At 50.7% G+C, this 13,932-nt stretch overlaps 1 protein-coding gene across 1 annotated transcript; it reads right to left on the reverse strand.

Moving 5' to 3' along the window:
* Nucleotides 1-1,207: 1,207 nt before the first annotated feature.
* On the reverse strand, nt 1,208-12,983 carry UBE2L6 (ubiquitin conjugating enzyme E2 L6). Its single transcript, XM_004315553.4, has 4 exons — nt 12,745-12,983; nt 8,731-8,826; nt 5,547-5,733; nt 1,208-2,000 (listed from the first exon to the last, which is right to left on the reverse strand). Exons 1-4 carry the CDS (start codon nt 12,769-12,771, stop codon nt 1,849-1,851), a joined length of 462 nt encoding a protein of 153 aa, XP_004315601.2. The 5' UTR covers nt 12,772-12,983; the 3' UTR covers nt 1,208-1,848.
* Nucleotides 12,984-13,932: the final 949 nt, after the last annotated feature.

Consider the following 13,932-nt stretch of genomic DNA (forward strand, 5'->3'; position numbering starts at 1 on the left):
TCCTACCACTAACCAGCTGTGTGTCCCTGGGCCAGTGAGTGAACCTCTCTGAGCTTCAGTTTACCGTCTGCATGGGGATGATAGGAGCTCAAAATCATGCAGGTGCTGTGAGCGTTAAATGAGATCATGAAAAGGACAAACAGCCTGGCCCGGGGCCTGTCACGTAAGTGTTCTTTAAGTGGTGGCCCAAAGTAACAACACATCTTACATTTCCAGCCATGGGTGGCACTTTCCCAATTCTCTTCCCTTTTTCCACACTTCTCCCAGATTAGGGAATTCCAGGGCAGGGACTAGAGTAGAAGATTCTCTACAAATCTCACCCCAACTAGGCTAGTGGGGCCTGGAGTGATTCCCCTGACTCAAAGATACCCCATATTCTGTCTCTTAAAAGCCAGTGGTCTTCTAGGAGCTTAGAACCACTGCACCCAGAAAGCTCCTCCTTTGTGCTAAGTTAATCCCTCCAACCCTGGCCAGAGTTTTGGCTTGTTTTTGTCTCTCTGCGGCTCACTAGAGATGAACCCTGGAGCTGAGTATAGCTTCCCGCTAACAATCTTGTCTGGCTTTATCAGCCATTTGGAGCATGTGCGCTGATGAGAACAGTTCATGAAAAACACAAAAACAAAACCCAACCAGCTCGGCACTGCAGCTGGAGGGGTGGCCTCTGCCCCGATCAGCAGAGTGGACCTGGCAACCCACTGAAGCGCTCTGTGCCTTGGCTGCCTCCTCTATAAAAATGGGGATGTTATCCTTGTGGACGTGTCGACGACCGCTCAGGCCAAGGGTTGTCTAGTCCTCGTGGCCAGCGAGCCCTCAGCTGATGGAGAGCAGGGTCACACCTTTAGCTAGGCTGCAGCTAAATCCCCAGCCTCCTCTTCTCCCGATTAACCACCCGTCCCCTCAGTGAACACTGTTGGACTCCACGGTCCCTCTGTGGCTTTAATAGCTGGGCAAACACATGGTCTCCGTGGCTCCCGTGGACTGGAAGCTGGAGGGGAAACACCTCCCCGCCTAAAGCCTGGTCCCTAGGAACCAGCAACCTAATGGGATAGCAAGTGGTTTAAAAACCGTGGAGTCAGGGGACCTCCCCAGCCGTCCAGTGGTTAAGACCCCGCGCTTCCACTGCAGGGGGTGTGGGTGCGATCCCTGGTTGTGTGGCCAAAAAATAAATTAAAAGGAAAAAAACAACAAAAAAACCCATGCAGTCAGATTTCTGGGACGGAGATTAGTTTCTTCACTTTATGATTCATCCGTGGAAGAGAAAAGGTTTTGCATCTATACATGTCTATCAGCGGTCTGGCTGTTTTCCATCACTCAATCAACAGAACACTCAACCGTAAGTAGGAGTCCCTCCTCCCTGTGCCCTGCCTGCCTCCCATACTCCCCCCTGCCCCTCTGCCCTCCCTGCACCCCCCATGCCTGGGCCCTCAGCGGATTCTGGTTGGCTGCTGGGCTCATTTCCTGCGAGCCGGTCTGCAAGGCAGCCTGAGTCTCTAAGGATCGGGCTTCCCACATCACAGAGCGCTGGAGAGCTGGCCTGCGACCCCGCAAACCTAAATGCCCCTGGCTCTGGGGCAGAGAAAGGAAGTGGGGAAAGCACACCTGAGGCCAGCGGATCCCCGTACCACACACATAACTGCGGCCCCCCCCCACCACACACACACACACACACACACACACGCACACACGCACACGCGCACACGCACACACAAATGACTAACAATCTAAGAAGGAAAACTTGGAAGAAATGAGCAGGAAATGGACCACAAAGGGGCTCTGGCCCCTAGCCCATGACATGTGTCCGTCCATCACACAGAAAGCATCCAGTGCAGAGACGGGCCAGAGGCAGAGTTAGGAGGGTCGGTCCACTCCAAACTGGAGGGTGAACTCTTTGGCCCTTCTGTTGAATAGCTCCGGGTCCTGTGTCAGCTGGTCGGCAAGCTCCAAGCGAAGGGGCTGCCCCAGATCTGGTTTATTCACCAGCACGTTGAGGGCCTCCAAAACTGGGGAGAGAGGTCAGATCAGGACATCAGGATGGAAGGAAAAAAATCCTGGGAAGGAAGCGATGGCTGCCCACTCCCAGATCCCCCGAAACGTCACACTCACTCCTTGGGAGAGCCCCCCAGGAGGTTCCATGTCTTAGGATGACGCTACAACCAAATGAAATGCCTCTTACCACATTCACTGATGATGCCCAAAGCCATAACCAGTTACATCAGTGCTTTTCAAACTATGTTTCACGGTGTCACAGAAGCTACCCATCATGGGGGTTGGTGAGATAAACAGGGTTTCTGGGTTCTATTCCCTTTTCGAGAAGAAGCATTTTGCTTTTCTCGGTTGTGTTATTAGGATTCTAAAACAACTTTTATTTGGGAAAAAGGATTCTGAGGCTTAAGACTGGAAACCACTGCTGCCCCGTGGCTGGAAATCTTTCACGGGCGACTTTGGAATCCTGGTGAAGGCAGTGGCCCACCTCCCCAGGCACGTGCACATACGCGTACACACAGACGTGTGGTTCTGGGTCCAGAGCACTTCACCGACCTCCTGAAGCGCATCCAAGGACCAGTCCTCCCCATCCCTGCCCCCAGGATTCTTGTTTCCAGGGTTGAGAACTCCCGAGCTGGTCCAGAGGCAGGATTGATCGCACACCGATTACGTCCATAGGCTCTAGAGCCATAGTGCGCACTATGGTAGCCACCAGCCACAGGGAGTTATCTCAATTTAAATTAATGGAAATTCCCTACAATTAGGAATGCAGTTCATAGTCACATCAGCCACATTTCAAGTGCTCGAAAGCTACACGTGGCTAGTGACCATAGCATTGGACAGGGCAGCTACAGAAGGATTCCATCACCGCAGAAAGTTCTGCTGGACGGTGCTGTTCCAGAGGCACCCAAGCAGGCTCCGAATCCCAGCTCTGCCACCTGCCAGCTCAGGCAAGCGCTTCTCCTCTCATGCGCCTCGGTGTCCTCAACTATTAAATGGAGCTAACGAGAGCACTGTTTCAGGGGGCTTCTGAGGGGATTAAATGAAGTTGGTGGGTTAAAAATGGCTGGTGTCCCTGAGTTAGAAAGTTCAAGTTCTCAGTGGTGCAGGGACATGTCTCAGACCAGGTCCTCAATGGCTACCCAACTCCATCTTTGTGTGCCTGAACTATGTTTACTCCATTATAATTTCAATTTGTCATCAATGGATAGATACCAAAAACGTAATATGGAATAAAAAAGTGAATTTTTATACTGGAGAGGGTGTGGAGAAAAGGGAACCCTCCTACACTGTTGGCGGGGAATGTAAATTGGTGCAGCCACTATGGAGAACAGTAGGGAGGTTCTTTAAAAACTAAAAATAGAGCTACCATATGGTCCTGCAATCCTACTCCTGGGCATATATCCAGAGAAAACTCTAATTCAAAAAGATACATGCACCCCAATGTTCCAAGCAGCACTATTTACAATAGTCATGGAAGCAGTCTGAATGTCCATCGACATATGAATGGTTAAAGAAGATGTGGTGCATATATATAATGGAATATTACTCAGCCATAAAAAAGAATGAAACAATGTCATTTTCAGCAACATGGATGGATCTGGAGATTATCGTACTAAGTAATGTAAGTCAAACAGAGAAAGACAAATATAGGATATCACTTGTATGTGGAATCTAAAATACGATACAAATGAACTTATTTACAAAACAGAGACAGACTTAGGGACATAGAAAACAAACTTATGGTTACCATGGGGAAAAGGGGGGCAGGAGGGATAAATTAGGAGTTTGGGATTAACATATACACATTACTATATATAAAACAGATAAACAGCTAGGTCCTACTGTATAGCACAGGGAACTATATTCAATATCTTGTAATAAACTATAATGGAAAAGAATATGAAAAAGAATATATGTACATAAGTATAACTGAACACATGTGCATAAGTATAACTAACACAACATTGCAAATCAACTACACTTCAAATAAAAAAGTGAACTTCTGGGACTTCCCTGGTGGTCCAGTGACAAAGAATCCACCTTACAATGCAGGGGATGCAAGTTCGATCCCTGGTCAGGGAACTAAGATCCCACATGCCACAGGGCAACTAAGCCTGCGGCCACAACTACTGAGCTTGCAAGCCTCAACTAGAGAGCCCGTGTCCGCGAACTACACAGCCCACGCGCTCTGGAACCCACGTGCCACAACTAGAGAAGAGAAAACCCACACGCCATAACTAGAGAGGAGCCCACGCACCACAACGAAGAGCCCGCACACCGCAAGGAAAGATCCCGTGTGCCGCAACAAAGATCCCACGAGCCGCAACTAAGAGCCGATGCAGCCAAAAATAAATTAAATGAATAATAAATAAATCTTAAAAAGAAAAAAAGTGGGGCTTCCCTGGTGGTGCAGTGATTAAGAATCGGCCTGCCAATGCAGGGGACACGGATTCCATCCCTGGTCCGGGAAGACCCCACATGCCGCAGAGCAACTAAGCCCGTGCACCACAACTACTGAGCCTGCGCTCTAGAGCCCGCGAGCCACAACTACTGGAACCCACGTGCCACAACTACTGAAGTGCGCGTGCCTAGAGCCCGTGCTCTGCCACAAGAGAAGCCACTGCAATGAGAAGTCCGTGCACCACAATGAAGAGTAGCCCCCGCTTGCCGCAACTAGAGAAAGCCCACGTGCAGCAACGAAGACCCAACGCAGCCAAAAATAAATAAATAAATTTGTTTTAGAAAAAGAAAAAAGTGAACTTTTAAAAAATGGCATGTGGGAATTCCCTGGCAGACCAGTGGTTAGGACTCCGAGCTTCCGAGCTTCCACTGGGCTGGGGGCCCAGGTTCAATCCCTGGTCGGGGAACTAAGATCCCGCAAGCTACAAAACACAGCCAAAAAAAACAAAAGGCATGTGAAGCTCTTAGCACAGTGCCCAGGTGCCTAATTAAGTGATGTATGTTATCATTGTTAGGCCAGTCCCCTCAGCTGTCATTTAGGGCACTGAGCCCTGGAAAGGAAGACTTCACCAGGGTCCCCAGACAGGGCATGCGGCCTTCTTATCCCAAGCCCTTCCCTCTATAGCCCAGCTGCTTCTCTCTCCCCTGACCCAGAGCAACGCTGCTCTCTCCCACCTGCCCAGGTATGAGAACAGAGGCAGGAGCAGGTCAGCCAGCCCAGGATCTCAGGACACACCCCTTCTATCTGATGACAGCCTCAGCTGAGACTCACAATTTTTTTTTTTTTTTTTTTTTTTGCGGTACGCGGGCCTCTCACTGTTGTGGCCTCTCCCGTTGCGGAGCACAGGCTCCGGACGCGCAGGCTCAGCGGCCATGGCTCACGGGCCCAGCCGCTCCGCGGCATGTGGGATCCTCCTGGACCGGGGCACGAACCCATGTCCCCTGCATCGGCAGGCGGACTCTCAACCACTGTGCCACCAGGGAAGCCCAACTCACAATTTTTATCTCCTTTCTTCTGGGCTTTTCTAAGTGAAAATCGGTGCCATGACCCCCTCCCCCACCCAGTCCAGGTCCCTCCCTCTAGCAGGGCCCAGGCCCACCTTGGCAGGTCTTGGTGAAAGGCTTCCAGTTCTCCTTGCTGATGAGGGGCAAGCACACCCGCCCGTTGCTGTCCACGTTGGGGTGGTAGATCCTGGTTGTGAATGTCACTGTCGGAGGCTTGAATGGATACTCCTCAGGGAAGCTGATGCGCAGGTTGAAGGCCTTGAGGTTGTAGGGAGGTTTCTCCTGTGCAGGAGAGGGATCAAGCTCTGTGCCGAGGCACCGCTGCTCATTTCCTTCTAGGACCTCGATCTGGTTTCCCCCTCTCCCCGCCCCCACCCCAGGGTCCCAGGCATCCTCTGCTCCACTCCTAGGAAGAATCATGAATGGCGACATGCCGCAACACAAGTAAACTCTGAAGGCATTGTGCTAAGTGAAATAAGCTAGATCCAAAAAAAAAAAAAAAACAAATATTGTATGATTCCACTTATGTGATGTACCTAGAATAGTCAAATTCATAGACATAAACTAGAAAATTAGTTACCAGATGCTGGAGGGAAGGAGGGACGGGGAGTCAGTGCTTAATAGACACAGAATTTCAGTTCTAGAGATGGATGGTGGTGATCGCTGCACAATAATGTGAGTGTACTTCGTGTCATTGAACTCAGAACATAAAAATGATGAGGATGGTACATACTGTTATGTGTATTTTGCCATGTTAAAAGAAGAAAAAAAAGAAGTGGGAGTTGGAGTGACCAGTTGCCAGGAGCCAGTAGAAGACGCTCTAGACTTCCAGCAACAAGAAGGCTTTCCTGGGCATCTACTCTGTGCCACCCCGTGCTAAGGGCTCCGCACACGTTAGCCCATACAGCACAGTGTAGGGGTTACGTGGACTTTGGAGCCCCTCTGCCTGAGTGTGACTCTTGGCTCTGCCCCTTCCTAGCTGTGTAACCTCAGGCAAGTAACTCAACCTCTCTGTGCTTTTCCATATGGAACAAATAACAGACTTCTTCATAGGGTTTATGTAAGAATTAAATGAGCTAATTTATGTTGAGAGCTTAGAATAGGGCCTGGCACATGGCAAGCACTATGTACATGTCAGCTATTAGGATAAGTATTATGAAAACTCCTGAGTATTAGCATCTCCACTTCCAGATGAGGAAACTCAAGTGTAATGTATATAAGTAACTTGCCCAGGGCCACAGTGACAGCGCTAGGATGGGATCTCAGCACTGTCAACTTGACTTCTCCACACATGGGCAGTACTCTACAACCCTAGTGGGGCGGAACCTCAGGACTTGGGTGACCCCCGCATAGAGCACAGGGGCCTTCAGGCTGGTTCCAAAGCTCCAAAACCTTCCAGAACCTTCGTGATAGAGAAGACAGGACAAAGACAGTCCGAATGACACAGGTATGCAAGCGTAGACTCAAGGTTTTAAGAGAGCTCCTCTTCCTCAGCAGAAGGCAGAAAGGAAGCCGTAGGGGTCCTGGGTGTGTCTGAGATAAGAGCTGGGGCAAATGCTGGGCAGATAAAGAAAATGCCTTAGCTTTCATGTTCTCGATAATAAGAAGAGGCTGGGACCTGGGAAGTAGACACAAAGCCACGGGTGAGGCCTCAGAAAAGGACGAGAGAGCGTCTGTGTGTCCTGCAGGGGGTGCAGGCTGGGCTGCCCGGGTCTTATCAGAGGAAGGAGGTGGCGGAGCCAGGAAGGTGAGAGCCCTGGGTCCTGGGAACCCATCCTGGCTCCGCCTCGAGCTTGCTGTGTGGCTTTGAGCAGCTCTGGGGCTCAGTTTCCTCATCTATGAAAATGAGGAAGTTGGACCAGACAGAGGGCTTCACACTGCACCTTAGGGTCAGCTGAGAAAGCCCTACTTCTTCCGAAGTCCTGAGTTAAATAAAGCATTTTGTTATTCTTCCAGCCCAGAGCAGGTGTGGTGGACTGTTTCAACCCAGCAGCCCACAGGACATGACAGAGGGTCAAGGGTTGCCCTGACTCAAGCCGTTCTCCATTGTTCTGGGCTACAGGTCAGTTGAAAGAGAAGATGGCACAGGGACTTCCCTGGTGGTCCAGTGGGTAAGACTCTGCGCTCCCAATGCAGGGGGTCTGGGTTCGATCCCTGGTCCGGGAACTAGATCCCGCATGCATGCCGCAATAAGAAGCCCGCATACCGCAACGAAGATCCTGTGTGCCGCAACTAAGACCCAGCACAGCCAAAATAAATAAATAAATAAATTTAAAAATATAAAAAATAAAGGAAAATGGCACAACCCAAGCCACTGCCTTGTCAGTAAGAAGTTCAAATCCTAAATAATCAAATGAATTGTTCCCATTAAATTCCAAAGAGCTAATAAAAAGCTCAATTGTTTTCATTTTTATTTCCTAGTATCCAAAGGTATATAGATGAACTTCTCAAAGAAAATATCTGTGGTCACTAATAATTAGATGATACAATAGACATCTTGCACTTTGATAGGTCCTTTGGAATATTACTTTCAAAGGGAGATTCTATCGAGATGATCTTTAATAATAAACAGAGAAAAAGCAGAATAGTAGAGATGAGTTATCTGTGTTGTCATATGTAACAATAATTTTCTGAAATACAATTTTTAAAAGAGAACAAAACACATTTTAGGTCTAAGGCAGCAAATTCTACCAACTGTGGGAAACAGGAACTTCATCCCTATCCTTCGACAAAGACCCAACAGATCTCTTCTTCTTTTTCTTTTTTTTTTTTTAATGCCCTTTGTCTACTGAAGCTTCCATGGTGGGCGTGGTAGCTACTGGCTTGCAGAAGGGGTCCCTTACTAAATCCAAAAGGCTTTTAGCCTCTTCATCAGTCGGCCTGAACCTCAGAAGCAATCAATCCAGAGAGAGACCCCCTCTGCCAATGATAACCTCCAGTGAAAAACAGGATTCAGGGGGCTTCCCTGGTGGCGCAGTGGTGGAGAGTCCGCCTGCCGATGCAGGGGACACGGGTTTGTGCCCCGGTCCGGGAAGATCCCACGTGCCGCGGAGCGGCTGGGCCCGTGAGCCATGGCTGCTGAGCCTGCGCGTCCGGAGCCTGTGCTCCGCAACGGGAGGGGCCCCAACAGTGTGAGGCCCACATACCACAAAAACAAAACAAAACAAAACAAAACAGGATTCGAAGGCAGGGAAGATTCTTGCCCAGTCCTAACCCTCCCTGCCCAGGCTCCTGGCCTAAGTGACCCCAGTCCCCCGCCACGGTCCTGTGGATACTCACAGGCAGGAGGAGAGCGTGCCACACCAGCACGTTGGCATCATCGCTGAACAGGTTCCGCAGGTACCTGGGGAGCTCCTTCTGAAGGTCCTCCAGCTCCTGCAGGGGGACAGAGCACGGGCAGTTGGCCTCGTCTCCCCTACTTCAGCCCCCTCCCCCCCGCCCCCCAGCACACTGTCCAAGTCCCAAACAGGACCGCCCAGGGGACAGAAGGTGGCAGAGTCATAGCCCCCATTCACTGAGCACTTGGTACGTGTCAGGCACCGTGCTCAGGGCTTTGACTGAATCACCCAATTTTAGCCTCACCCCAGCTCCGTAAGTACCAGGTGGAGGGAGCACGCACATCACTGCTTCCAGATATTACAACTTGGGAGTAAACTCTCTTAGGAGCCTTTTCTCCTGAAACCGAGGTACTTAATGTCTGTCCTCTTGTCCTCTTCCTAGAGAGTCACGAGGTCCTCCCTCCCTTCCATAGCACCCAGTATGACGATGTGCCTTTACAGTGTTCAGGGCAGAACAGGCAGCAAAGACATCACCCTGTGCCTGTCAAACTGCTCCAGACCAGGCCTGGGGAGGGGAAATGCCTCAGGCAGACCATAGCAGAGGAGAACTGTACACACCAAGCAGAGAAACAAGAGGACAAACAGTGTCACTTTCCCAGAAAGGTGACCCAGTCACTGGACATCACTGAGTTCCCCCAACAGCCGTCTCCTCAATAGCACCCTCTACTGACACCTGACTAAGACATGGCCCAGCCCTCGAGAACTTCATTGGAGTCATGGAAGAAACACGGATGTGATTATGTGAATAACGTGTGGACACATAATAGGGAAGGAGAGGAGAGGGGAGCAGGAAAGCTTCACACAGGGTGACACTGTGAGCTGGGTCATGCGGAATGAATAAGAGTCTATCTACCATGCAGAGAACTGGAGAGGTACCAAGGCAGAGGGCCCAGTAAGAGCAAATGTATACGGTGCGTCCCATGCAAGATTCATAGTCATTACGGGAAAAGGGCTCCACGGTCAAGTACACTGGGAAACACTAGGCTAAACAGACTTCTTTCCTGCAGGACTTCCCAAAGCCTTTAATACGTTACTGTGTGTTGTGATTCTCCAAGGTATGTGCCCAAGCGTGCAGTACTTCTCAAATGTATTAGACCAAAGAACCCCTCTCTCCATTCTGGGGTCCATCTTGTGGAACAATAGACTTTTTAAAAAATATACTTCCTTTTCTTTTTAAAAAAATTTTTAAAAATTGAAGTATAGTTGCTGTACAATATTATATGTTACAGGTGTACAATATAGTGATTCACAATTTTTAAAGGTTATACTCCATTTATAGCTATTATAAAATACTGGCTACATTCCTCATGTTGTACAATATATCCTTGTGGCTTATTTTATACCTAATGATTTGTACCTTTTACCCCTCTACCCCTATGCTGCCTCTCCCCACTGTAATAGACCTTTAAAAAAAAACAACAGCGGGACTTCCCTGGTGGTGCAGTGTTTAAGAATCCGCCTGCCCATACAGGGGACACGCATTTGAGCCCTGGTCCAGGAAGATCCCACATGTCGCGGAGCAACTAAGCCCGTGCGTCACAACTACTGAGCCCATGTGCCACAACTATTGAAGCCCGTGCATCTACAGCCTGTGCTCTGCCACAAGAGAAGCCACCACAATGAGAAGCCCGCGCACCACAACAAAGAGGAGCCCCCGCTTTTCACAACTAGAGAAAGCCCGCGTGCAGCAACAAAGACCCAAAGCAGCCAAAATTAAATAAATAGATAAATTTATTTAAAAAAAAAAAAAACAGCAACAGATAAAAAGACATTCAGGGAATTCCCAGGCAATCCTGTGGTTAGGACTCCACACTTTCACTGCCAAGGGCGTGGGTTCGATCCCTGGTTGGGAACAGAGATCCTGTAAGTCACATGGTGCAGCCAAAATAAAAAGTAAATAAATAAAAGTATTTTTTAAAAAAAGACTTTCAAGGGCAGGTCATATTTTTCTGGAACACCAAATGGTATAAACCAGTGGTTCTCAACTGGGGGGTTACTTTACCTACTTGCCCCCAGGACATTTGGCAATGTCTGTGACCATTCTGGGCTGTCACAAATGGAGGAGTGCCACTACATCTAGTGGGTAGAGGCCAGGGATGCCGACAAACACTCTACGGAAAATTATCCGGCCCAGGATGTCAATAGTGACAAGGCTGGCAAGCCCTGGTATAAACAAAGGCAGAGAGAAAGGTCCCCAAAGCCAGTCCACCGCTGGGGAGAGGTCCCTTCCCACTGCGCACCATCTAAACTTTCTCTGCCCCCCAACATACAGACACACCCTTATCTCCTGTTTCTTATCTTTCCATACTCCAACTCTGTTCATGCCAACAAACTGCTTCTTGCGCCTTCTGCCCAGAATCTATGACCCGTCATTTATCTTTTGCCCCAAACTAGAAGCATCTGCTACTACAAGTCCTAGTTCCAGTATCATCTGTGACTCTTCAGCAAGAATGAAGCCCCAGGTTGAACAGAGAAGCTCTGGAATGGACATTTTCCCCAAGTTTACTATAACTGAAAAAACTTGGACTTTACTGGTTGTATATGAGTTCTCTCAAGGCTTTTCCAAAGCTTGGGGTTGCTGAAAGCCAAGCTAGGACACACAGTTTGTTCCAGAGGCCTGTTAGGAAATCACCTGACTCAGAGGAACAGAAAATGAAAGTAGGGAAGCCACTGAAAGAGCCTATGGGTTGGAGCCCCACCAATCTGGGCTCTAATCCCAGCCCCATCACTCCCTACTGGGTGACCCAGGACAATCAAGTTATTCTCTCTGAGCCTCAACTTCCCCATCTGTAAAATGGGGGTGTAGGACTTATCTCACAGGGTTGCTGTGAGAATGAGATGAAATAACTCATGTAAACTACCTGGCATTTAGTGGTGCCAGTGCTGTAAATACTGGCTCCTAGCTCTTTCCCACTTGGCTGGAAAGACTCTCTGCCCTATTTTGCTGCCAACCTCTAGATTTCACTCCTTCTGGGCTGAGCCTGCTCTGGGTGCCCCAATCTCAGATCATGTTCTTCTCAGAGGCTGAGGGTAGCACTCCCTCTTCACCCCCCTCAAGCCTGCACATAGGAGGGGCACTTCTGAGAGCCTCAAAGCCTGAGGGGTGTCCGACCCAGGATTGCTCTACCTTCCCCATCTGTCCCCAGTCCCAGCCACATCTCAGTCCTCCAAACACCTTGGGTTTTCCCACCTCCTGGGGAAAATCGTCAACTCCCCATCCTTCCCGACCTCACTTCAAATTGTGTCTCTGATCGGAATGAAAGCTCAGAAGGGGTAGGTTTGTTTATCTCTGCCTCCGTATCTCCTAGAACAGGAACCAGCATATAGGAGGCATTCAACAACATTTGTAGAACAAATGAATACACGCCACCTGCTCCAGGACACCTTCTAGGTTCTCCCTGGCATCTTTTCCTCCCGAGAATACCCTGAGAACGTTGCTTTCAACTCCCACTCAGCATCGCATACTTCTCGGGACTCTAATGTGGGTACGAAACTATGGGGCGGGCCATGGGCTATTCCAAGGCAAGGACCCTGTCCTGGTTCTCTCTGTTCAAAAGGCACCTGCCACCACCCCCAACAGAACGCCTGGCTCCAAAAAAGACGCCAAGGAACCAACCCTTCCCGCACCTGAGACGCACGTAATTGTTATCACAAGTTTCTGGCAGTGAAATGAAACTGAAACCAATCTGGGGGGAGGTGGCTCATCCCCATCCCCAGCACAGCTCAGGGAGCCAGCGACACCCCAGTTCGACACGTCCTCAGCTCCCCAAACTCCAGCTCTGGCCCCTCTCGTAGACCCACTCTTCCACTGGGGAGGGGGCAGGGATGCAGGGATTCAGCCAGCCCTGGTACCCAGACAAACAAATGCGCTCGGAGAGCTGGAGGAGGGATGGAGGGAGGACGGAATAGAAAGTCACCGGAACCGTGACAAAGGGGTCATCCTACTCGCGGTTACCTTCGCCACCCGCTTGCTCGCCGTCATCTCGGGACCGAGTGTGAAGCTCCGACGGACTCCAGCTAGAGTGCGCACCGGACTGCGAACTCCGCGCACCCCGCCCCGGGGACACCACCTCCGGGAGCCCCGCCCACTTTCCGTTCCACCCGCGGGGACCGGGTTGACCTGCTCCCCGCCGCCTCGGCTGAGACAGCGAGGCCACCGAGGGGAGGACCCGCCCGGTCCCCACGGCGGTGGGCTCGGATCCCCGGAACTTGAGCTCTTTTGTCGTGAGACCAGGCGGGCCTGGGAGAGCGCGGCGTTGCCGGATCCCGGCGTCCCGCTAGGCGGCGCCCTGCACCAGGCAGCGAGCGCGAGGGGGCGCGGGGCCGGGGTCCGCCCATCCGGGTTCTAGTTCCAGCTCCGCCGCTAGAGGCCCAGCCGGGGGCTGCACCATCTCCTCTCGGCCGCCGCCCCAAACACACACTAGCTCTAAGCAAATACAGGATGCTCGCTATGCACGCGCAGCTCCGCGACAGGTCGCGCGGGGGTCTCCGCCGTCAGACCGCCGCCCTAAGCCCCTCTAGCGAATTCCCAGAGCCCCCTGGGCAAATCATTTCCCCTCTCTAGGCCCATGTGCCCCATCTCTAAAAATGGGTGGGAGACAGCGTAGACTATATCCGCGACAAGGACCCCTCCCCTGGCAGCTTGGAATCCTTTGTGCTGTCCAGCATTCGGTGGTGGAACTGCAGACGTTTCTCCCAGGTGACTTCTTGATGCAGAGCACCGCAAGGGGGCGCTGTTGGATCCGTTCTCTTGCTTTGGGGTTTGGTAGACCCTTCAATCCTTTACTAGGTTTAATACTTAGCAAGTGCCTACTATATGTTAGATTTGGGAGACAGTTGGGGTGTTGGGAGCCCCAAGATGTACTTAAGGGGCCTGCCTTATTTTACCATCACTCCATTACAAACTGCAGGCCTACTGTGTGCCCCAAAACACAGCCCGGAGTCTCCACCCCTGTTCAAGAGCAGAGGGCCTTTTCCCCAGCACGAAGCTGAGGCCATTGTGGACTAGCAGCCCCAGAGCATGCAGCAGCATCTGGGGAAGAATCTCCTAGTAATAATGAGACTCTTTGGGAGGACTGAACCCATCTTCCTCACCCCCATCCCCAGTCCAGAGGAGGAAGGAAATCAGAAAATATTTTGAGTG

Source organism: Tursiops truncatus, chromosome 8 (assembly GCF_011762595.2).
Source record: "Tursiops truncatus isolate mTurTru1 chromosome 8, mTurTru1.mat.Y, whole genome shotgun sequence".
Classification (NCBI taxonomy): Eukaryota; Metazoa; Chordata; class Mammalia; order Artiodactyla; family Delphinidae; genus Tursiops; species Tursiops truncatus.

What these genes read in the sequence shown, in the direction of transcription:
- UBE2L6 (XM_004315553.4), bottom strand. Translation starts at nt 12,771, where the DNA reads ATGACGGCGAGCAAGCGGGTGGCGAAG. An exon ending in GGCACGCTCTCCTCCTGCCT is followed by an intron (nt 5,734 to 8,730) that starts GTGAGTATCCAC and finishes TCTCCTGCACAG; the next exon opens with GAGAAACCTCCCTACAACCT. An exon ending in TTTCACCAAGACCTGCCAAG is followed by an intron (nt 2,001 to 5,546) that starts GTGGGCCTGGGC and finishes CTCTCTCCCCAG; the next exon opens with TTTTGGAGGCCCTCAACGTG.